Below are 25,840 nucleotides of genomic sequence, written 5' to 3' on the forward strand. Positions count from 1 at the left end.
TGAATAAAAAAGAGGTAGAGTTCATAGCCTGACAGACCACTGGAGACAAGAACTTCCTAGGAGACTTATAAAGGAATTGCTACCCACAAAGGGAGAAAGAGAGCTAATAAAGAGTGCAATATATCAGTTGTTGCAGGGAAGATGCAGCACATGGCAGTCTACAAAAGAAAATATTTGACTGTTTACATAATTTGCTTTATTGACACTAGATATCTCAAAGCAGAGAACTGCAAACATCTCTGAAGGAGAGAGTCTTTATCCAGACCAAAATGTCCCAATAAACAGGCAATACTGAAAGGGATCTCAAATGTGATGCCCAGATCACATCCAAATTCTAGACCCTTCAACAAAGCCACCTCCACACCTCCCTGCAGGCAATCCAACAAATGAGACTGATACTTTCAGTTCCAAGGATGGCTTTAGAGGCACACAGCATTCCATGGACTGCACTGTTTGCACCTGCCAGAGTTGCATGTGTGTTTAGTAAAGGTCTTTCCTGCTTAAGTTTTACAGTCGTTCCTCCAGAAAAAAGGACTGAAGTCAACTATTTTCCCCTTTCATGAGTTTTCTAAAAGAACAAGCAACTCAGCTCTCAAAAATATGCTCCTTCCCCAGGATCTCACAGCATATTTCTTCCAGAGCAGCAAAGCAGTAGCAGCCATTCCCAAACCTCAGGTGCTGGGGTTTTGGTTTTGCTTTCATTTGATCTCAAATAGATGTCAAATACCATCAAAGAAACCATAAAATTTAATAGCTTAATATAGAATTTGGACACTTGAAGACAAATCTATAATTGTAATGAGCAGAGCAAGCATCTGTGTTTATTTTAGGCTAATATGGTAGAGAAAAGAGTTTAATTTCATAACCACACTGGGAAGCATGCAGTGGAACTAATGGGCTTTTACAAGGGATTTTACAAGCCCCAAATACAAAACTCTGGGCTTTAAGAGACTTATGCACGGCCTGATCCATTAAATACTGCCCTAAATCACTCCCCACAGACTACTGGGTAGAGAGAGAGCAGTCCTGAACAAGCTCTTCAGAGGCAGCAATACAAATGATCAGAACACAGGTCATTAAAAATTCATTAAAACTGATGCACTAATGACAGACTGGTTTAGTATGGTGGTGGCAGGTGAAGTGACAGCAGCAGGACAGAGAAGTAACCCACAGAAAATACACATCACCAAGCTACTCTCTGCTCTGTCCTTCTCTTTACCTTCTCTGGAAAATCCAGTGAATCAGGGAAATACCAAACAAGTGAAAAGATCTGCAAGGCAAAAAAATATGACAGCAGGAGCCAAAACTTACAATGAAAGCTTCATATTCTCAAGCTATCTCAGCAACCCATCTTCAGTAATTACCCAAAGACAAATCACCTCATTTTAAGTACAAGGGAAGGGACAGAAACTGCCAGAAACAAGTCAGCTGGAGATGTAACAACTGTTACCTACTAGTCTGGTCTCACAGCAGACATCCACCAACCCAGCCTCACCAGAGGGGTCTGGCCCACGTTGTTTTAGTGCCAAGCACATAAAAGAGGTACTGAAAACCCAAGGACATCTCCACAAGCGATCATCTGGCACATCTGACTGCTGAGAGTATTTCCCCAGCTGGAAAGGCACCAAAGGCGGGAGGGAAGAGGCGGCAGCGCTGGACGCTGCCACTCTGTCATCAGATCAGCTCAGCTGTTCACACCTCAGGTGTTTTATTGCTGCTGCCTCCCACCCAAGGCCTGGGAATGAAAAGCAGCACCGAGCAAACAGGAGGTTGTGGTAGGTGTTCCAGAATCCATACCGGATAAAGGACTAAGGGTGTAACTTTTAATGCCTCTGGAATCCATCCCCTCCGCATGACACCGAGATCAAGGGCCACAAGAGAAACAACAACATAAAGGATCAAGTCTGTTTGTGTCCAGCACTTCGAATCATTTGTACACTCAAGCTTGGAGCTGCCAGCTCTGGAGGCTGCCACGTGCTCCCTGCTCCCTTTGTGTCTGCCAGTTCAAACATGACAGAAGAAAGCGAATCGTGATCCCTCTTGGCCTCTGTCAGAGCTGTCTCTGGGAGATACCACTGCAGTGACACCAGCCAACTCATCAAGCTCGGCATAGACAGATCCCAGCCAGTACCAAAGAGGCCACTCTGCCATTTAATAAAGCTTGGAAGGCACCAGAAAGCTGATCACTGCTGCTCTGCTGGGGAAGATGACTGCGCTTCTCGTGGGAGCGCGACCCAGCCGCCCTGAGCTCACACAAAGGTCTGGGGACGTCATCTAGGATCACCAGGAAGGACAAGAGAACAGCCCTGACAGGGCCCTCTGGCACATAACCATCAACACTCTCTGTAAAATAGCAAGGATGTATATTTAATGATTTAGGAGACTGGCATGTTCAATATTTATCATCCATGTCACCTGTTGTCAGAGTCAGTTCCTCTACATTTAAGTACTCCAAGAAGGCAGCGTTTTTGGAACACTAAACTAACATGACTTGTCACTGTGTACTTTGGTGACACAGAAGCTGAGGAAAGTGGTACTTGGCAAAGAAAGTTTTAAGAAACAAAATGCCAGAGCATATGCTCTTACACTAAAATGTTACATATTAGCCTTTTGATGTTTATCCCCCTTCTTAGAAAAGTCATGTCTGCCCAGAGTTTAAGACTGGGACTTTCAAAGAAAACCAAGGCAGGGAGCAAATATTACTCTAATTAAATAGGAATCGAACCCTTAACACCCCACTTTGAAAATTCCTGCCTAAAGCTCTGCAGAAAAAGTAACCCTTGTGCTAGTGTTTAAGAGCATATGACCAAGCTAACAGCTATTTTAATTAAAAAGCACAGCCCTGCTGCCTGAAGAGCTTTTCTGCTCAAGACAAACATTTGCTGCTTAAGCTGGAGTTCTTTGGTGGAGTCAGCTGTTAGCACACTGTGCTTCCCTTAGAGACAAAGGTCGCCTAGATTTGAAAATATACAGTTCACTGGAGCCCTCTTTTCAGGGGAAAACAAAGCCTAAATAAATACAACTGCCATGGGAGTCTTGCCTTCCCAGCCACAGGGTAGAAATAATGAAAGGGAGTAAGCAGGCCAAGCCTGCATCTGAAGCACTACAATGCAGATCTTCCAAAACCCACCTGAGAGTGGCACAGAGTCCCCCAAAGCCAGAGACTCATCCCACAGCTTCTGATGCAGCAAACTGTGCAAAAGACTTAACTCCACGGAGGGCACAAATCTTTATCTGTGCTGTGCACTGCTTCTGAAACATGATTTGGGCCAAAACCAGATGCATGGTGAGCCTCTAAAACACTGCAGACTTTCCAGGGGAGCAGGAGTCTTTCTTAGACACACAAGAAAAACATAAGCATTCATAGCATTTAGTATTGATAATCACTTAGGCACCCAAGACATCTTTCTAGACCCAAAGCTGCACAGGTTAGGTCAACAGAATCAACAGGTGTTTGTTTCTTTAGGTGAATTGTAGCTAGAATGACTGAGTAGCCTTTAAATTCTCAGATTGTTTCCCCATGTGTGCAGAGGGACACCCTAATCTTCCATATGACTTTCAGCCCTGGACTGCCATCACTTCCCTCTGCACCCACTCACTGTGAGACTGCCCTGTGAATTTGAATTCCTGATCCCAGGGAAAAAAAAAAAAAAAAAAAAAAAAAAAAAGGCAAGAAAGGGGTGGGGGGAAAGGCAGCTGGAAAGGATTTTTTACTAGATTAGTGAGAAAGTGGCACACTCCAACAAATCCCAGAGCCAGCTCAAGGGAAAGGGAAGAGTGTCTGTGATGTCTGTGAGCTGGGAGAGAAGGTAATGACCTTCCTCCTCAGACCACAATGAGGCTGAAGAACAGCAGCATAAAACAGTCCTCACATGGCACTTTATCCTGATATTAGCCAGGATTTTTGGGTAACTGACTCAAAGCACACTTACACCAAATTCTCTGGCCTGTCATGCACAGGGAATAGACTTCACACTTTCATAAAAGCACCCAGGACTGTCTCCAAGGAAAGGAGGAGCTTCATCACACATCTGCACCACTGTGCTTTGAAAGGACCCAACACACACAGGTTCTAACAAAGGCCCTATCCTGGGACAAGATAAAGCCATCTTCAATCAAACCAACAATCAGTCAGCATTCAGCAACAGGAAAGATCTGGGGCAGTCTCACCCAAGCACACCCGAGACTGCCCTGCCAGTTAGAAATTTATGAGACTGATAATCACTGTAAACATATGAAATACGAGAACTTTGAAGGTGACAAAACCACTGGTGACAGCAGGAATTTCACATCATTGTTTTTGAAAGGCAAGATTTTATCTTTCCGGAAAAAACAGCAAAATGAGAATGAGAAGGCAGGCACTTCAACAGAAAAGGAGCAGTGAGCTCTGTTTGAGGAGCAGGAAGTAAGACTGAAGGCAAACAGCATCACAAAAGGTAGGAGCAAGCAGAAAAAGAGTGTTTTTTTAAAAAAATGCATAGTTATGTAGCCCAGCCTACCACCTGTCAGGGAATTACAAGAGGCAGATGGTTACCAAAAGGAACTGGGACAGATTCTGTTTCAGTAAAGGTTGCTTCGGTCCTACTTTACATAAAACTTGTCTTGATCAGATACAGTACAACTTCTTGATTTTTGTAGCAAGGAATGGGACTGCTTCTCTGTGCCAAGAAGCACAAACCACATTAACAAACACTAGAGAACGTCACCTACAGCACAAAGATTAAGACTAAAACTGCAAACAAATATTCCCCAATAAGAATTGACAAGTATTTGAAAGCAGAGACTGTTACAAAGACAGCACATCTACACTGTCAGGTATTCTTAGAAAATTTAACATCTTTCATTTTTGGCTGATGTTTCCTTACGATATGAGTATTTGGGATTTTTTTTAAAACTACTACAGAATGTCCTCTAACCTCATGATCTCATTGGAAGCTTTTGTTTTTCCGAAGTGCTCATTCTCACAGCTTAGCCCTGCTGAGCTATAACATTTATCAGGACAGACTCCAAAAGAGCTGCCTGCTCAGCTCTCCCCTCTTTACTTACCTTAGAGATGATTTAAAATGTTATAAACGCCCTGTGTCTAAAGGATGGACCTGCAGTTGTGCATTTCCTTACTGCTGAATAACTGATGTTTCATTGTATACTCCTGTCAGCACCAACTGCAGTTCAACCTTTAAAAAAACATCATCTTTCTCTCCAAACTATTGCACAAGTCCCCTATCCATCCTCCCCGGTTTGTGCCCTGCCTCAGTGTCACCTCTCATGTCTCCAAGCTGGATGTGTAGTGTTTTCCTTACCTCCTTGATCTCTAATTGAAGATGCAGGGAAGGGATTTGAGTCCATTCAGAAGGAAAAAAAAAACAAAAAACCACAAAACAAAACAAAACAAACACCTCTTTCACAAAAATTGTTACTGAGATGTCATAGAAACTTGCACTGTGCATTTCAGACAGGACAGTTCCATAACCTTCATTATTCAAACAGCCAAGCTGCTGCTTTCTAAATTGTGAGATCATTTTTATTTCCACACTGACCTAATCCTAGAAAGACAACAGCCTTGAGAAGCCATCACCTAAAACGACTGCTGCACTGATAACCTCAGCTGCACCATAAACAAGGAATTCTCAGAAAGCCCATTCCATTAAACTGTGCTAGAGAGCCACAGGAACCTCATGCTGGGGGAGCTCCTCTCTCTTTCCAGGGTTTCCCTGGAAGGAAGCATCCTTCACACACACAAGGTTTTCTGAAAGTGCCATCCACAGAGGAGAAAGATGGCACAAGAAAGGCCACAACACTGTCACAACTTTTTCCATTGCTACTCAGAATCCATGAGAGGTTCAGAGAGGGAACCACCACAACTGCACTGCAAAGAATTGACTGGGGAGACAATCTACCACAAAACCAAACAGAATCACAGCCTATTGCTTGTGATAGAGAGACCAAGGTCTCTTCCAGGAGAGTTGCAGAAATCATCCCTAGCTGACAGCAGACATCCACCTAAATCCTGTAAGCCAAGCTAAATTTATGATGCCAGAATAATCCCTTGGAGACTCTATGCTCATGATCATTACACCCTCTGTGCTTGGGAGCAAGACAGATTAATTTGCTACTGACAGGCGCCAGAAATCATAACAAGGGTTATAATTTCTGTGGGATGGAGCAAGACTATAGGGGTCACTGAGGGTTTGTTGTCTCCACACCCAAGCTCTCATGTTTTCCTCTACAGGTTTCACTTTCTGCAGGCTTTCAGGACATGGAGAAGTAGTACAGAAGCAAGGACACTTGCTCATTGAGGGGAGGACTCATTTTCTCCTATTTGCACATAGTTTCAAAGAGCTATGCAAGCTGTGGTGCACTTCACTCTTATGTGGTTTTCACTTCATTTAATAATGTACAATTGTTTTAGGTTAATGAGGGCTCTTACCTGGCAGCCTCCTTTGCATTTAATGACAAACTTTTTACAACCAGAATTAATGTTCTCTGAGGAAAAAGGCACTTAAAAAACTGGTTTTAGGTCTTTTGTTTCTCCCATGGTTTTCAAATAAGGGCAAAACCATACTCAGCTGAAAAAGTGCATCAGCTAAGAAAGACTAGTATGACTCAAAAAACTCAGCACATAACCGGAGGTGTTTGTTTATTTTTGAGGTATGGACACATTTTGCAACTAAATACGACACTGAGTTTCCTGTAAGCTGCTTCCTTATATTGCGCATAACACTTTCTTGAAATTCATGCTTTTTTCCCCTTCAGACTCTGAGTAAAACCAGACTCATTTATGAAAGAAAAAGAGCTTTGCTAGTCAGAAAACACTAGATAAAAATAACTCAAGCAGGAAAATAACAGTAGCAAAACCATAAGCTTCCCATATATACACTGCTCGTCCCTCCTTTTCCCCCTACCTTTCAGATTTGTCCTGTTTCTCAGCAGCACTACTATAATCAACACGAACATTATCCCAACTTAGAAATACCCCTACATGTATCAGCAAATGCCCACAGCTGTAACAGCAAAGCTGTTTTCTGCTGTTGGAAAACACTTCTCCATTTACAAAGTGCAAATCCACCCGAGAAGCGCAACTCATGGGAAAACTCTCCCTTGTTGCGGTGCTTCTGATGCTGACAGCTTTTCTTTTAAGGGCTGCGCTGGCATCTGCCCCAGCTGTGGGCAGGGGGCCGGGGCCAGCACCCCCGGGTGCCCCCAGGACGTACCTGTCCACTGGGGCGGGCAGCGGCAGTTGTAGGTGTTCACCCCGTCCACGCAGACGCCCCCGTTCAGGCACTTGTGGTTCGGGCAGTCGTCCACGTTGTGTCCGCAGACGCTCCCCTCGAAACCTGGACAGAGCACAAACAACAGCGGGCTGAAAACGGCTCCCAACCTCTTCTGAGAGGAATTCACCCTTCACGCAGCTTCCCCTCCTTTTCTTTGCTTAAACGTTTGCCCTGTTCACCTAATCCTGATGAATCCCCACCTAGCAGGACTTTGCTGAATGCCTTTGCCAATACACACCGGTCAGGTGACACAGTTAAAACACTTCCACCATGGGTAGATGGCCAACTGTGCTTTCACAACCCAAAGGACATGAGGAGTTTCTCTTTCAGTGACTAAGGAGCACTGTCATTCAAAGCAAACAAAGCAAAGACCAAGACATTTCAATTACCATGAGATAAACTTGTCAATGCCCACCAAGCATCAGCCAGGGCAAATTTTTCCCATGGTAAAAAAAAGTGCTGGCATGCATTTCATGGATACCTCAGCACAGTCTGCCTTGGATACGTCAAAGAAAAGTCTTTCCTTTGAAAAGGAGTTTCTAAAGTCCTGATCTGGCTCTCTTCAGTGTTAGACAAGTCAGTCAATCAACAAATCAGCCACCACCCCAAGTGATGCTAACATACTAAGCCCTGCCTGAAAAGCAGAAGAAATCAGATACCCTTCCCCAACGAAAATCCAGGCTCCTAAAGAACACACTGACAAAATATTCTTGATAGAGCTCCCTCTCCTTTTCAAAGAAGGAGAAGTGGGGACATTAGGGAAGGGAGCTGTCAGTGATGTGTCTTCCCCTTGATTTCCCCTGCTGATTTATTTCATGCTTCATTAAATAAACCTGCCATTTCTGCTGGATGAGAAAGCTATTTATCAAAGCACAAGTGGAATGCATGCTAATGTGGATGAAGTAAATGATTCCAGAACACCCATGTTAATTTAAAACACCAGCCCTGCCTCTTCACTGCTTTGGAATGCAATATTAACATGACACAGTTCTCTCATCCAAAATCATGCTTTAACCCCACTACTTTTGATGCCCTGTTCCAGATGCTTCCATAACATCTGTGTCAAGTCACACAGACCCTCTCAGTAACATCTGGTCCAACACAGATCGTGCTGTGTGGCAGATGAGATGGAGACTATAAAGGTCTGAGCCAGGTTCTCCAGACCGCTGCTGCTCTCAGGAGACTCGAGGTGATTCATGTGCATGCCCATCTCTTGAACTCCTCCAGCTCTACAGAAGAACTAGGAAGTCCCAAGCTGTATCAAGAGCATTAGCATCAGCAGGGAACAACACTCAACATTACAAAACAAACAAACAAAACAAAAAAAAACCCCAAGACTACAAGACCTTCAATACTACTCCATCCTTTCAAAGCTCTTCCAACCTCCACCCAAGATCCTAGAAATTTCATGACAGTAGGGAAGTTTAAAACAAATAGGAAATACAACATGCTTTCCCAGAGTCCCAGTCATTACAGCAGCACATTCCTGGCAAAAGCTGCTGAGGAACAACCACCAGGGAGAACAATTAGCTTTAGATCCCTATGTTTAAAAGTGTACAAAGCTACCAAGCTTGAGCAAAGGCTCAGCTGTAAAACACAGGGGTGTCCTATCAGCTTGTGTTTCAACTTGGGAGGAATCATCCCACTGACCACATATTGCACTCATGCCACCACGTGATCAGCATGGAAATACACCCACAACCACAAAGACAAAAGGTTTAAGTTCTTATCTCTTCGGTTTGTATAATACAAAGACCAGCCCTACTTTCTAGTAAACAAATTTCTGACAGCAGGCATTTAAACTCTCTCACTGTACTTCACACAAATTTTAAAAAGACTCAATTATTTGCAGAATAAAGCATGGAAGTCACCCCACTACTAAAATCTCACCAAGCCATTCTATATTTTCACATTTTAACCAGTTACACTACAAAGGAGCTGCTCTGAGATATGTGAGCTATTCTCTAGCTGGGTCCCAGGATCTAATTTTGCAGTTATATAACCTGACTCTCCTCCAGAAAGCCACTGAGTTCACTGTTTTAATGTATTTGGACACCTGACACCGTTTCCTGCTCCCCCCTGTGCTGAGACTCACATGTTGTCCTGTGTTTTCTCCCTGCACGAGAGCACTTTGCAACCCATATCCTGACTTTTGCTCCGTATCTCAAAGCACATCAAACTAAGGAATGAGAACCTCAAGGGGAAAAGTGTTCCCACTGCTAACAGCATGTTGTTCTTCCCCTAGTATACAGACTGACACAAGCAGATAACTTTAGTCCTATGTCATCTGAAATCTCCACCCTGTTGCAGACCATCTGATCCAATTCCCTCCAAACCTTAGTCCTTTAGCCTTACTTCAACCTATCAATTACACCCCACACTTTCTAGGCCGGTTTTAGGGCCAGTTAGTACTGGGGACAGGAAATCATGCCTGACAAATGTCATGTTATTTCCAGACTTAGCGCCTGCTGACAGGAAATCAGGGATGCAGAGAGCTAAAAACTAAGCTGGGTTACTCAAGGCAGCACCTGGGCTGCTCACCTGGAGCAGAGGGGCACCCACCTCGGCTGGAACGCCAGGGCTCAGCCATGGAGAGGCTCAGAGCTCAGGGGAAGGTGCTCGTGCCCAAAGCCCAGCACGGGGAGCTCCGTGCACGCCGGTCCCGGTGGTGGCACGGCGTGACGCTTGGCCAGGAACCGGCGCGAGGTGACTTCCCCTTGCCAGGAAGCGCTGCAGCTCTCACAAACAGCTCCTGCAGCCTGACAGATCGCTTCCTGAACAAGCCCTTGGAATTCCCTAGGGTCCTTATCTTAGTTAATGGGTAATTATTTTGATGGATAACAATGAATAATCACTTTCCCAGCTAAGAACTTCCTCTATTGACTTGTTTAACATTCCATTAAAGGTTAGTTGCCAAATGAAGTCCTTTTTTGTCAAATATTTATAACTACTAGCTCATTCTTATATTCAAAGGAGTTGGTAATGCTTCAGGTTACATCTCCTACAAGGAATTTTTTTTTCACTACTACACTGTTATGATTGACCTAACATGCTCACTTTCCTACAATCCTGCTCCTACCTAAATCAACAAAGCCCAGAGGAAAAATTATTAAGCCAAACGGATAAAAAATGAGGATACCTTCCAGACAGATGCAATACCAGTAGTGCATATATGTAACTTCATTTGATGCTTGCCACCAAATGCTGACTTAACACACATGACTTCATGGATTACCTAATGCAGGATTTGTTTGTGTACATCCACAAGTGACATGGGAACCTGGGAATTTTAAATAGCAGCTGGACTACACTGTACATAAACAGTACTCGTGTGACAGCAGAAAAAGTAGCTGTGACACACAGCTCTGGGTCCTAGGTTCTTCCTACTTTTTCAAGCTCTCATTCTCACCTATTTGTATTTACAAATAAATTAAACTCACTGAAAAGGCTAAGAAGGAAACATCTTCAGGAAACAAGAACCCATTTCAAGGCCAGTGCAGTAGTAGCCTAATTATGCCTAAACTGCTGCTGGGGCACAGTTTCTTCAAAGTACTTTTACAGGTCACAAGATGCAAAATCCTATCAAGAACCACTCCAGCAGTTTGAGATGTAACTGCCCCTTGCCTCTGTGGCCAGAACACTCAGTGATGGCAGCATCTTAAGGCAGTCCAGAAGGGCCAGAGCAATTCCATTTATAGTCACAGTATCCTGGGCATTGCTCCAATTCGGAGAGGGAGTCTGAAGTGGAATTTCTTGTCCATAATCTTGGCACTGTCTTCCAGAGGAGCAGGCCTTGTTCACATCCTCCCTAGGCGTGACAAGCCACCATTTCTCTTCTCTTTCTGTTGACCTTTCCTTCCCAGACAGAACCTTTTCCAACACTTCAGAAATTCTGCTCTGCATGCTCTGCACTAAGAGGGGAAAGAAATGGCTGGATGCCCTGCCTTTATCAGAGATTTTAGTGCAAGCATTTGGGCCTCTCCAACAGCTCCCTTTTTTGCTGTTTTTCAAATGACTGGTTTAAAAAAAAAAAAAATCAAGCTAGCAAAACAGCATGGCCAACTTAAACAAATACAGGAAATAGAAAAGTAAAGGCTCTCAGAGCCACATTAACTCACCCCCACTATACAGACTGTGTAACAAGTCAAAAAAGACAGCTAATAATCCAAAACGTGTGAGGAGTGTAGGTGTGTAACTGTTACTATAGCAATCTCATTTCCATTTCCTGACCGTATTTCAGCCAGCCCACACACTTGTCTAAGGGAAAATCTGCTCCTACTCAGTCTCGTGCCCCTGTAAGAGAATCTCTAAAGCAAACTGTCTCATCAGCTTGACAAGATCAAGTCCTTCCAACTTCATCTTTCTCTTCTTCCTCCCACCACACTGCCCCTGCATGAGGCCTTAAGTCCTTGAACTGGCTAAACAGATCTGACTTTAAAGGAAATTCTGAATTTCTGGACAAGACTGTTAATCCAGAGATACTTGGTTTATAATTTCATTTAAAAAAAGATGCAAAGCAAAGAAGCAATAAATTCCTCCAGGGCAATGGTTAGTTTAGATACTGCATTTTCAAAGACTCTTTCAAAGCACTCTCCCTCCAAGCATAATTTGAATAATTGCTTTCAAAAATAATGATCCATCCTTCTACTTTTAGACTGACTTTGCTAAATTCTTCAAAGTCACATGCTTGCTCAGACAACCCAGAAAGTCGTTGTGCAGACACTAAGGTTGGTAATGTACATTTAAGGCCATTTGAGCCAACACCTCAAGACAAGGGTCTCCAAAAAGAGAAGAGTTTTCATAAGTTCTAAATGCCCTTTCCACACAGACCTGTGACTCCAGATGATCCTCATGAGAACACAGCCACTCTATATTCATCCCAAACAGCATAGGGCAGCTGAATCTTTCACACCAATAACAACAGAGACATGCTTAAAGGAAGAGAGTTTACTTTTCTAGATTACCACACACCGAGTCTGTGTGTGCCAAACTGCAATACACTCAAGTAGGAAGTCTAGTCAAAAGCATTTCCAAACAGTCAGTTTCCCATGGAGTTGAATTACTCAGTAAAAAAAATATCAGCCTAAAAATACTCTCAATATACAAAGACAACTAGTAGGGCCCTGTGGTCAAGACTGACAAGTGGATAGGGAGGAGGACAGGATGAAACCAGCATCCCAACCAGGTGACTCATGGCCACTTGCAGAGGTGACAAAACCAGTGCAACCCCTGATCCTGAGCTAGCATGTCACCCCTGCTGTGCATGAACTCAGGGCAGCTAACAGCATCAGAAAACAAGCAATCAAAATTTATCTGGAGACAAAAAGGGTGTGGTGAGTTGGAACTGATATCCTGTTAGATTTGGAGGAACTGGAGAAGGAAAAAACAGAAAAGAATAGAACTTAGTGTGTCTTAGGGCTATAGGTGGAGAAGGGAAAAGACACATGTGCATTTTTCAAACACTGAAGTTAACTGAGACCTTCACTGACACAAAACTATGTACTTGTAGATGCTTATGTACATAGAATTTCACATTCTAATGGGTGTTATGAGATACCACCCTAATCTCCTTGAATCTACCTAGTAGTCTTTACCCACGATTCTCTCACTCTAACTGGGTTCCAAAGAAATTTGTAATTCCTAACCATCTTCCCCTTCCTTCCTTCCTTTCTGTGTCCTGAAATCCCAGCACTCAGAAATGAACCTCCTGCAGCGCTCCCCACCTTGCTGAGATTTGTCTCAGAAATTCTCTTTCAGGTGACACCACACAGAGACCTCAGAGGAGCTCTTTGGAAGGGCAGACACGAACAAGGCTACAGCCCCGCGCTCTCTGGAGCCCCACCTGGCAGGCAGTTGCACTCGAAGGTGAAGTCACTGGTCTGGTGGCAGGTGCCCCCGTTGAGGCAGGGGGATGGCGAGCAGGGCACGTAGACGCTCTCGCAGCGCTGGCCCGTGTAGCCCGGCCTGCAGTGGCAGCGGAAGGAGCCGGGCAGGTTGGCACAGGTGCCACCGTGCTGGCACAGGCCCGGCGTGGCACACTCGTTCACGTCCGTCTCACACCTCTGGCCGGTGTAGCCCGCCAGGCAGGCGCAGGAGAACTTATTTCCAGACACAGTGCATGTGCTTCCATTGGCACAAGGCTGAGATGTGCAGGCATCAATCCACTGGCATTCCTTTCCTTTAGGAAATCAAAGCAGATTAACAAAAAGTTATTTCTGTAGAAAACAATACCTCTTTTACACTGTCTCAAAATTTTTACTGAATTAAATCCTTACATTACCACCGGAAAACCTGCATTTTACCCTATTATATCTGAAATGGAAATGAATCTGTGGTTACAGCATGAAGCCATTTACTGGGTTGCAGGAAGATATAGAATGTTGTGATTTATAAAAATGACCTGAAGTCATACTACACACACTGACAGTCACTCTTCTTCTACCTCCCCTTCAAGAGTGAAAGGAATAAATCTCCATGCTTCCCCTCAAGCATCAAAATATTGTTTTCCCACAGAAAGATTTTGCTAGCCATATTTGCCTTTTTTTTTTTTTCTAGAAACTGGACTCTGAATTCAAAGTCTAACAGCCTCTCCAGAGTAGTTTCTGCATTCAGTTTTCTCATGTGGACAACCCCACAAGATCCAAATATTTTTCTGCTTACGTGTAAAGGGTAGGGAGTCTGATTCCCTATTCCCCTTTGCTTTTTTTGGTCATGAAGTCATTTAGACTTCCTCTCATTTCCTGTGCTGGAGCTAGAAAACTTGAGAGCATATTACAACTGCCCCAGAACATTCCAGGGTGAAGCTGTTCCCAAAGGAGGGGGTCTGGAGGCACAGCTGCAGAAACCCACCTGTGAAACCTGGAAGGCAGACGCACTCGTACGTGTCCTGGCCATGGGGGTGACAAGTGCCTCCGTTCAGGCAGGGCTGGGACACGTAGCAGAGGTGAGATTCCGAGTACTGACATTCCTCCCCTGTGAATCCCGGAGCACACTTGCAGGTTGGTTTTCCTATCAGGGATGCAGCTTCACAGGTTCCCCCGTTCTTACAGGTGTTGCTCTCACAGGGGTTTCTGTACTGACAGTAGTCTCCCAGAAAGCCTTCTCGACACCTGCAAGAGAGGAGAAATGAAGTGCAGCCATCCCACCTGAAGCCCTGCTGTTCTGGAAGATCCCAGGAATGAAGTCCCACGACCACCAAAAGTCTTGAAGTTTGCCATAATTGATGGTGACACTAACAAACCTAAAGGCTGACGTCACACGTGTAACAGGGACTTCCTGTGGGACTGTCTCAAATGAGACCACTGAAAACTTCAGTGCAAATGGTGAAATCACTCATTGCGAAATAAATACCACATTCAATCAGGGCTGTATCAAATGCAGAACCTCGTTTTTGCACTTCCCTTCAAAGCTTCAGGAAAAGCCTAAGTGTTAAAGAACCGCTGAGTAACAATTCCTTGCACCTACTCCCATTCTAACAAGCACCCTTTTTTAGAAGAAAACCAAGCTGTTTAATAAGGCATTAACGCCAGGTATTATCCATCTTCCAAGAATATTTATAAACACTGTATAAATGCAGTGTCTGGGGACCTGGAGATGTGCAGCAGCTCTTTCTCCACAAGGCTCCCGTGAGACAGGAATACGCTGTTATCCTCATGCTGATAAGTGCATCTGGGACTGGGACTGGCTGCAGCCTGCACTCCAACAGCAACACGAGCACTGCAGTCAGGTCTCCCACGCCCCTGGCGAGCACCCTAACGACAAGGTCATTGTTCCTCTGTCTCCCACAGAAAAACGAGTACACACACACTATCTACAGCCAGGGCAGTATTTTATACAAAGATCTCCAACTGCAGAATAATTGCAGTTACTTCTCTCTAACCTAAACTTATGTCAATACAGTCTGACTAGGCTTGTCAGCTGTAATCCATCTTTTAACTGGCCTTTGTACTACAGATTTACCATTTAACTTCCAGAGACTTCCAAAGACACAGGATCCAGGCGAGCAAGCCTGCAAAGCCCACCTCCGTGGCCCCCCCAGGTCCACTGGCTTCTCTCAGGTAGCAGAAAGAGTACATACTGGATAAAAATAACACCCAACACACAGGACTGTGCCCTGGCATCTCTTTCTGTAGTGCACAGCTGCCTGCCCTAACTGGTGAGTAACCCAAGAGAACACGTATGTCATTGTGAAAAAAAACCTGAGATGAACATCAGATATGCCTTGTTCCAGATCAGGAAAGGGGTAATTATTAAATCAGTGAGTTACTCATATCTGAAGGGAGGAGATTCCAACTGCGAGGAACACACAAAGTCTCTAGTCCTCAAGCAGGAATGTAACAGTAAAGAGACTGCTTTTTTCCTTATGCACTTAAAAGTGTATGGTAGATTGGAGGAAGAAAAAAGCAAAACCACATCAACAACAACAACAACCACCACCATCAAAAAAAAAAAAAAAAACCCTCAAAAAAAAAAAAAAAACCAAACAAAAAAACATTACAACAAAACCACACACCTACCCAGACAGGCTCTAAAAATCAGCTGAAAAATCAAAGAATGGACATGAAGTTGTGTTTAACAGAATCCTACAGGAATCTGCCTTTGTTCCCATGCTATTCAACACATCTATTGATTATTAACAATGCTGGTCAAACATGTAGGTAGGAGAGAAGACAAGTTGTCGATAGAGAGTAGCAACATGCTTAACAAGGCAGTCAGCACCCAAAATGCGCTTTAGCACTGCAAAGTTATACACCTAGAAACAAAACACACAGGACATCCCCCCCAAAACAGGAAATGAGCTGGGAACAACACACTTACTCTGGGGATTCCTAACAGCCAGACAAATGTGAATTTCTAGTGTGACAGTTTGGCCAGGGATACTTTACATGTACAAACAGCAAATATCAAGAAGGAATAAATGAGATTAGGCTACACCTGATAAATGCTTGGTACAGCCACTGCATCAGTTCTGGTGTTTGCTCTTTAAGAGGGAAGAGCTCAAATAAATTCAAAGAAGCCAACAGTAATGATTAATAGAAAACTCTGGCCACAATAAAAAGCTCAGGTGGCTCAGCCTATTCAGCAATGGGAAAAGGGAACAAGACAGTTGATCAAAAGTGTCCACTACGAAATCCATGGATTTAACAATAATTCCCAATCTACAAGATCTGGGATAACAGAACTGAGCATCTAAAACTTGAAGCTAGATGAATTGAAATTAGAAATAGGGTAGTGTCTTTATTTTCAGAGACAGACTTGTACACAGTCTCTCAGCAGTGGAGAGAAACAACTGGAACAACGCATTTAAGGTTGTAGTGGAATTTCTCCATCACTCATGCTTGTTTAAAAGAACACCAGGATTGGCTGTTTCAGGGAGAGTATGCACGCTAGTTCAAACAAAGCTATTCAGAGAGGTTATTATCCAAGTTATGCAAGGGGTCATTACTAGATGACCACAACTGTTTTTTCTCATGTTAAAATTTATTAACTAGCTTTAGCCATCTGTCTAAAGCAGGAAAGTCATATGTGCACAATTGTAATTTACCATTGCCCACACCCAAATTAGGCTCCTTTCACCATACCTTAATACTTTCAACTTCATACCCAAGAGCAGACATGAAAGGAGAGATTTTGCAGGGCATGGCAGGATTAATAAAGTCACAGAAAGCAAATCCTGAGACAGTGGCAATACAGAATATCCTCTGCCTCCTGTGCCACGCTCGGTGCAGCAGCCCAAGGCTGTGGGTCAGCGTGAGCCGCAGCCACATCACACGAGAGGCTATTCTGGGCCTAAACCACGCAGGCTGTAGGCTTCCTTTAACATCCAAAACCTCTCCTTGCTTAGGCTGGAAAGCAGTCCAAACGCCAGCGGGCTACAGCACAGCTTTGTAGGAGCTGGATCCCACCAAGACCTGGCAGCCAGCAGGGACAGCTGTGCCAGGAGCTGGAGCACGGCTCAGCTCCCACGGCACCAGAGCCTGCACACACAGCTCTGCCGCTGCTCAGGGGCTGGCTGGGCAGCCACAGCCAAGCCACGTCTCTGGACATCGCTGTGCAGCCCATGGTTGTGTCAAGACAAGCTGAACTCCAGCCTCAGAGCCTCACGAGCCTTGGTTACAGGGATTTCTCCCAGTGGCATCACCGCACTGAGCTCCTCAGACAGCACAGCACAGGCACCTGTACCTCTCTTTGCCACAAAGGAAAGAGCAACAAACCAGAGCTTCACAGAACCCACCTAGGCCATCTCATCACAGCTCCTCCAACTCCACCAGCAAGCACAAAATAAACCAAAACACACCTAGAATTTAAGTGCTGAAGTGCTTTTTCATTGAAAGGCTGTAAAGAAAACCAGAAAGTCTAGAGGAAGCTCATGTTTTGTCCACAAGTAAATAAACCCCCAAAATATGTCTTCTCCCCAACTCCTAACACTCAGGGACACTGGAAGGTGCATTTGGCTGCTGCCCCCAGACAAGAGGGAGAAGGGAGCCTAAATACTGATTAAGAGTATTGCTGGTATGAATTAAAAGGAAAGCTGAGATATGTGCTCTGAGACAACCATCACCCACAAACAGCCCAGCATTTTGTACACAAATGTTCTGGTACAAAGTTGAAGAGCACTCCAAGACCAGGCTTGTTCTGGTATCTTCTGAAGTTAATCAGAAAAACATGGGGGAGTGCTCCCGACAGGGAACAGCAAAAGCTCTTTTAACGTCAGCTCTTTTTATTTGGAAGGAGGAACATGCCTGCCTGTGGAAAGGTGGCAGGTCAGGTATCCATGGCCCTTGTACCGACCATTTTGTTCTCCTCCTGGAGAAGTGCTCGGTCACAGAGTGATGCAATTTTGCCCTCCAGCAATTCAGTGCAATCCTTTCTGAACGCTAAAGAAGAAAAAACCTACAGTCCAGATTTTCAACCATGTCTCCTGTCAAAAACACTTCTAGGCACAAATACTAGTAATTTAGTTCTAAATGTGGGTGTAGACTAAACTGCAAGTATTTGCTCCTGATTCATGCTGGGCACCACAGCGTTTCTCTAAGAACAGAGGCAAACACTGAAAGCGTGCAGTCTAAGTCCAGACTTTTTTATAGGATATGATTAAACTCAACAGCAGCTCCAGCTTCCCAGCACCCCTGCTTTGCTCTCATCCCAACCTACTCTTTTAAGTTCTCTTTAGGAGAGGAAAAAAACCCCACTTGTCTACAGAGCAGCTTAAAATTGTAGCAACTTGTGTCAGCTCCAAATGACATGATCAGAACAGGAAACCAAATCTTTTCCAAATAAAAGCCACTGTTTCTCCTCAGTTTTCCATTTAACACTCAGAAAAAGAAACAGGAAGATGAAGTTTGTTCTGGCACTTTCTGGAAGCACATGAGGTCTCTTACCCTACTTCAACAGGAATTTAATCTTTTAAGAACAAATTTCACATACAACTTAATTCAAATCATGATTTCTGAAAGCTAGAGAGTTTGAAATGGGAAAATGTCCTGTGGGCTGCATCAGCTATGCAGCTGCTTCTAATTAAAGCTTCTCCTTTACTCTCTCTGGGCTACTTTCCAGCACAAATACTTTAGAGCTCAGCCTTTTTTTTTTTCTTTTCCCCTCCTCCTTTTCAGCTCCAGCCTGCATTTGCCTTAGCTCAGGCTCTCATGGAGCTAAACAAGAGACGTAGAAACAAAACAAAGGTATTTATCCAAATTTGAAGTATCCACAAATCCAGAGAGTTGCATTCACTCTAACAACCTAATGCTGCAGATCAAAGCAGGAGACTCACAAAAGCTGTGCTTTTGGTTCTTCTGTGACAGAGCTACACCAAAGTTACCTTCCAAAACTTAGTTCTCTCCTGCTCTCAATAGACTTCTGGAAAATATGTCTGGTCTGTTGGAAAAACTTCCTCATCTCTGTGCTACGTCTGCCTGGGCATATTCATGAGACAGTCTCTTCAAATGCACCTTATAGACAATTTTAACCAGACTTCCAGATGTTTGATTTTCATGGGAGTTTTCTACTCAGGCCCATGATATCATCTGGAGATGCACAGAAGAAAGCAGATGGCTTTAATTTAAAAAGCAAAGGGAAGCATTTCCTCGTAGTCCTGCCTCTCCCCCCGCCAACCCAACTCTCCCTCCACTTTGATTGGAAGAGGTTTCATTGAAGAGGGTAAAAAATTCCCTCTGATGACTGAGGCGAGAAGGGTCCCAGCTATTCTGTTACAGATTTTAACCAGACTTCTCTCTGGCTCCCGGGTTCTGACTCCCACACCTACACCTCCTCTGAGGAGGGAGAACAGGATTCTCTGGTTAGCTTTACTAACGCTCCTTCCCATGTCTCAAGGCGCCCATTTATGCGTCATACTTTGAATGCGAGCGATGGGATGGGACGGCCTCCCTGCCCTGCCTTTAGAGCAGCACACAGCTATTGTTCCCAGCCCACAGAAAGTGCCTCTGCAGAGAGCCACTCCACAGTGCAGCAACAGCAGCCACAGTCTGAACAGACACTGTTTAATTCAGCTATTTTGGCCCATCAGAGTGCTGAAGAGCTTTTGGTGTGCACAGGTAATAAAAAATTGTGACTGAAAATCACTACTTGGTTCCCAGAATCTAAGCTAGCAGTGCATGTACTCTGCCCTTTTTCCTTTGCCTTGGTCTCAAGGGTCTCCTTTAACTTCTGAGAGGAGACAGAAGGAAACAGAAAAGGGCAGACCATTCTCAGAAAGGGACAACTTCTCAACTTCTGCATTTAGCCTCTTCTGGAAAACTCTCAGACCTCATCCTGCTACAAGGTCTCCTATGGGTATTCCCCATTCACTAGCCTAGGAGTGATTAGTCTCTCGAGACAGATCCTAAGCAGATATCAGATGCAGTCTCAGAAGCAGTTCCGCGGTCTTGGATCTTGCCTTCAGCCCCAGAAGTCCTCTTAAATCCAAGTTAAAATTCATTTATGAAGGTCCATCTTGAAGAAAAGGTAGGTCAAAAACCTTACAAGGGAGTTGAAGCTACTGGCAGCTAGAATTAAGATAAGAGGGGTTGCTGCCATGCCATTGCTGCTTTGAGTTCAGCATTTTTTGGAGGTCTGCCTGTTGCCAGTCTACACATAAACTGTATTATGCTACGGAAAAGGTGCACAAACTTCAGCACACAGCGAGAGAAACACTGCTCACTGAAGACACAGAGGCACACAAACCCGTACAAACCCTGGCAGCTTGGGGCAGGAAAGGATATGCTGCAGGAGACTGTCCTTTTGGCACTCCAGCATCCCCATTTGACTGGGCACAGCTCTGAGGTTATTCACACCATCAGGAGTAACAGAGGACCTCGGTGTTAAAGCAGCACTTGGCTTCACAGAGACACAGCTATCCCTTCTGGATACACAAATTGCAACAGTCCTAAGGTCAAAGATTCAGTCCTCAAAGCCTGCCAAGCACAAGAAGTAGCAAGGCCCAGTTTCCTCCCTAAACCTTGCAGCACCCCTATGTCAACTCCCTTCCCACTTCTGCTTCTCTCCCTGGCACAGCCTTGCTTCTGCTCCCTGCCACCGGGGTGGGAAGCTGGGAGAGGCCATAGCTGTGGAACATGGGGAAATCAGTCAAGAGACTCTCTGCTCTTGGGCCCTGCCCCACTCCAAGCAGAGGCACTGCCCCATCCTGCAGCGGAGCAGATCCCTGTGCTCAGAAAACAGCAGGCAGCCATGCCAAAATCTCTGCTCTGCGTGTCCTTGAAACAGCTCCCTGTGCCCACACCTTCCTCCCCAGCCTGCTGCAATGCAGAAATGCTGCAATCTCACAGCACTGTCCCATGGACTCTTCCCACTACTGCTTCCCAGTCATCCAGCAGCAGGGAGACAAGAAATTACTCTGCTGTGATGGTCACAATTGGCATTAAGCAACGAGGACCTGTTACCCTGTTTCTCCTTGGATGAGAGGATACTAGAAGGTTCCTTCATGTTTGACACTGCAGTGTGCAAAAGGCTGCCTAGAGATGCTTTGAGGGAAAAAAAAACCCACCCATCACAACAACAAAACACCCATCACAGTGCAAAGCAAAGCCAAGCTCCAAACTGAACCTGCCTTTTGTCAAAGCAGGACCAAGAAAGCTTGGAAGGATGGGCCCCTTCAGTGCTGCTGCAGATAAAGGCACATTCTGTGGAACAAGGCCTGCAGCCTCACCATGAGAGTCACTGAATGCGTGTAGAAAAGAGCTCCCACACACAAAAAAAAATCTGTCTTTGGAAGATGCAAACATAGGAATGTGTAATTTTCTAAATATAAAATCAAGGTCAGAGGAGGTCAGTAACTTTATCGAGCAGTGCCACAGAAGGACAGCCATGGGCCAGCAAAGTCACCAGGGGAACAGAGCTGCTTAAAGGGCACTCACAGGAGCAATCTGATAAAGCTCCAACCCCAGCTTCCTTACAGGGGTCACAATCACTGTTCCCATAACAGATGCCAGACACACCACCGTGAAGGTTTCTCAGCAGAAAAGCAGCTTTCTCTTTTAATGGAGTAGATGCTACAGGATATTCAAAGGAAGCTGCTTCAGCAATATGCTGCCATCCACTGCTGGGCCAAATATCTAGACTAGGTGTTTTGTTATCAGTGCTTACTCATATCTTATCACATTTGGTTATTGCTGATGCAGGTTATCCCTCAGCAGTTCACCTAGGAGACGGCAAGACCGACGGGATGGCCTGACCACACACAACAAACAGCTCAGCCAAGAGGAGATACAGAGAGAGGAAGAGAGCCAGTTATAATAACTTATTGCCCAGCAAAGGAAGTACTGCAGATAACTTTAAGAAAGTGGAAGGGGTGGAGATGCGGCTAATCATTGAGAGATCCTGCAGACTTAGAAGCCAAGCCACTTGCTTTAGTAATAAATTCAGTTTCCTGAGCAAAACATTTCTACTCTCACAACCATCAAAAACTCGGAAAGTCATTTAGCTTACTAAACCAGAGAGAAAGTTCCCCTATTCGAAGTTCCTCATAGTGCAGGAAAGAAAAAAAAAAAAGTTAAAACCAAAACAGGATGCTAAGAGTTAGCTTGCTAAAGGTAGAGACTCCACAACTGAGGTGGGTTTTGCTACTTTGTTCCTTCCTTTCTGCAAGAATGTGTTCTCGAGCCAGAACTAAAAGACACTTACTAATCTCTGTATACAGCTCTTTGTTAGCCTTTCCAGTTAATACAGCACCTGCAAAGGAGCTGAGCTGTTTCTTGAATGAGGGGTAAGTTTAAAACCAGCAAGAACACTTTGCACAACAAGGAGGAAGGCAATATTATTATTGTAAATGTGTGCTAAAAAAATGTAACACTGGTCAAAGCTGCCATTGTAATTAGGGAAATGCGTCAAGATCTGGACTGCACTGCACTACAAATAGTGCAGAAGTTAATCAGATGAACCAACAGAGGCTGTAAAAAACAATTGTTAAGACACGGCTAAGAGGAGCATGCAAGTTGGAGAAAATGTCCTGAGGAAGGTAAAAGCAGCACCAACAACAATGCCAGTCTTGTTTATTACCTTTATTGTGACCTACATACTTTGGCTCCAGACTGACATGCCTAAGTACACACCAGAAAGACCTACAGAAGATACCTATTTCTTGTTTCAGTCTTAAAATACAAGTGAGAACCAGGAAAAGTTCCTGCTCTCTTTTCAGAAGGGCAGCTTCTTTAAGCTGACATCAATATAAAAGCCTGGAAAGGAAAAATTATGAACCAGCAAGAGTTAGAAATTTTAGAAGAAATTTACAGGGAATAACAAGTTACATATTTGCTTTTCTGTGGCCTTTCGGCACATCAGGTATTGATTTGAACCTGAGGAGAACCTCCAGCTAGATTATGATTTCACCTTTGTGTGCCACAGGTGCAATTTCAGTACATTGAGCTCTACGTACCACATTAATTGAGAACTTCAAGTTGTGGTTAGGGAAAATGGAAGTGTAAAGAAGTGTGAGGAGCATAGCCAAGCCAAATCAACAGGAGAAAATTCACTAATATTTAAAGAATGTGGCACTAAGATAATGTCTTAGCATGCTAGAAAATGACACAACTTGAACTGATGAAGTAAAAAACCTCTAGAAAAATAAACTGGTTACTGCAGATGTAATAAATTAACCCAATCAAAGAGAATTCATCTTTTGGCAAAATAGCACTTTATTTAAAAAGAAGAAAAAAAAATCTAAGTACTGCAGTTTGAAAGGTGAACTGCATTTAAATAGACATGATGTTCTCCAGATAACACACACCCTGCCAAAGCTCCTGCTGATGAGCTTCCCATGCTCATCAGATGGGTGTCAGCATTTACCAAAATCAATTTACAAGAGGCAAACAAATGTGGATGCTTGGTTGGGGGAATTGTTAGAGTGCTTTAGCAACTCACATTAATTACTTGCTCTCAAGCAGTAGAAGGGAATTGGCACACTTCAGAGTACAGAATAGTTCTGAAAAACCTCAAAAATATTTAAATTGAGGCTGGAGTTCTATAAAGTAAGGTGAGCTATTAAGATGGAGAGCAAGTTTCAACTTAGCTTGTGGGTCTGGAAACAAGGTACAGTTTACCTCTGCGATGGGTTTGGCCTCAGTTCCCAACCTAGTGCAAAGAAATCCAACTGATGAGATCCAAACCCAAATACTGAACAAGAATCCCAGATCTCTTGCATTACAAAAAGCTAGCACACAAGAATTAATGCAGTATAAAGAAACACCAACTGTGCTAAAACTGTTATGCTGAAAGAACCCTGTAAGAAAAGCTTAAAAATTCACATTTCCTTTCTGGCTAAGGTCCTGAAGGAAAGAAAATGGGTAATTAAATTGATTAGAAAGGAAACCAACTTACTTGCAATATCCTGTACCATTTTGATACGGAATGCACTTTCCCTCATTAACACACGGCTTGGAGTCATCCATACACTGCAGAGCTGAAAGAAAAGAAAACAACCATCAAACCCATAGCTACAATACATGTCAGGTCAAAGCTTCATTAGCGTATTTAGGGGAATGAAAATTTCATAGGACTGGAACAAAAACAAAGACACTATCACATAGTTTAATTTCATCTCTGGCAGCATCAAAAGAGCCAGACTGAAAGAAGAATCAAATACAGATTTGTTCATCAGGCAACCAAATCTTTCCAGAATTTCTTGAAGGTAGGTTTTCAAAGCAAAGTGTGCAGTAATTTCAGCAAGCTCCAAAGACATTCATGTCGGCACCTGCGTACTTGGGGTCAAGTGTCCTCAGTTACTACTTTCTGATCAAAATTCTGGACTGAAATTCTCTGCAATACAAAGCAGCTACTCCTAAGCCTTCTTCCAGAATATTTCATCTCAAACCCTTTCCTTTTCTTTACTGTCTCTAGGGGATCCTGGCACTGAAACGGGGGCATCTGTCCCTCATGAGCTGACCTGTGAGTGTCACCAGCAATCCAGAATTTGCTGCAACATGTACTGTTGTGGCCCTCTGACTTCAGACAGGATCGTGTTTGCACATAAGTGGAAAACACCAGAGCAGTTGACAACTTTCAGCAAAGAATTTGATATTTCGAAGGAGATCCTCTGTAACTCACACTTGACATTTTTGCTACTGTGTTTTTAAAAAGGCTTTAAGTATGACACAGCTCAGGGCCAGCCAGTTTTTATCCAAGTCTACAGGAAGCTCTAGTGAGGTCTGTCCTGATGGAACCTCCAGCTCTGGCAAGTGCTTTTCCCTTCACAGGGACCTGAAGCAGCACTCCAAAGCGACCAGAAGGGTGGGAACTATGGAAACTCTGCAGGAGCAAAGGGCACTTTGGAACCACAAAAATTGAGCCATTCCACCTAGACCACTGCCTGCCATTTGAATAGCACCAAACCACCAGATACAGCTCTCAGAACCAGATCAGCCGGGTCCTGTCCTGAGCTTATCCACAGACCAAGAAGTCACAAGCTCTTCCCAGCCTCCAGTTCCGTCTCCTGGCCCCAAACTCATACCCTTCCATGCCTTTACAGACCCCCTTTTTCCATAACCTTTTTGCATTTGGGAAAGCCTTTAACCAACCTTAAATAAAGGCACCCAAAGGCACCAATAATATCCAGCCACCTAAACTGCCCACTTGTCAGCCAGCTGTTGGAGGGTTGACTGGCCCCCCCCTCCTTTTTTTTTTTTTTTTTTAATAAAGATGGTTTTCCTTTCCTCAAGTGGTACTAAATTTTCAATACAAACTCAGCAAGGGGCATCAGAGAAAACTGGTGCAAACCACCACTGAGGTCAATGTGCTGGTGAATAAGGAATGGGACTGGGAAGAGTTAACACAGCAGTCCCACTAAGCTCTCCCTGCAACCCGACCAAATTCAGTCCAGCAACTGGGCAGCTTGGAACAGACTCTGGTTCTGCTGTCCAGGGCTTGAAGTGTTATTTCTCAATAACCCTGGAGCACATAAACAGGTCACACACGCTTAGAGGCACTATAGGAACGCTTCACGCTTGCAATCCCTACAGAGAATACAGTTAAATTCAACCCAGATCCCTGGGAAAATTATCAGCGTTTCCCACAATACAAGTATGCTTGTTGCTGTTAACTTGATTTCTGAAAAAGGGGCACTT

General features: G+C 44.2%; 1 protein-coding gene across 3 annotated transcripts in view; it reads right to left on the reverse strand.

Moving 5' to 3' along the window:
* The window catches only part of NOTCH2 (notch receptor 2), an 81,706-nt gene that overhangs the window by 48,939 nt on the left and 6,927 nt on the right, over window positions 1-25,840 (reverse strand). For all 3 annotated transcript variants that reach the window (XR_005956075.1, XR_005956076.1, XM_041478871.1), the window contains exons 2-5: window positions 24,099-24,180; window positions 14,121-14,380; window positions 13,114-13,449; window positions 7,212-7,334 (exon numbers count right to left, since the gene is read on the reverse strand). Coding sequence is in view for 1 of the 3 variants with exons in the window: in XM_041478871.1 (XP_041334805.1) it covers window positions 7,212-7,334; window positions 13,114-13,449; window positions 14,121-14,380; window positions 24,099-24,169 (790 nt within the window). In the remaining 2 variants the exon portion in view is untranslated. The remainder of the gene's footprint in view (window positions 1-7,211; window positions 7,335-13,113; window positions 13,450-14,120; window positions 14,381-24,098; window positions 24,181-25,840) is intronic.

Source organism: Pyrgilauda ruficollis, unplaced genomic scaffold, assembly GCF_017590135.1.
Source record: "Pyrgilauda ruficollis isolate IOZ18807 unplaced genomic scaffold, ASM1759013v1 scaffold47, whole genome shotgun sequence".
Lineage (NCBI taxonomy): Eukaryota > Metazoa > Chordata > Aves > Passeriformes > Passeridae > Pyrgilauda > Pyrgilauda ruficollis.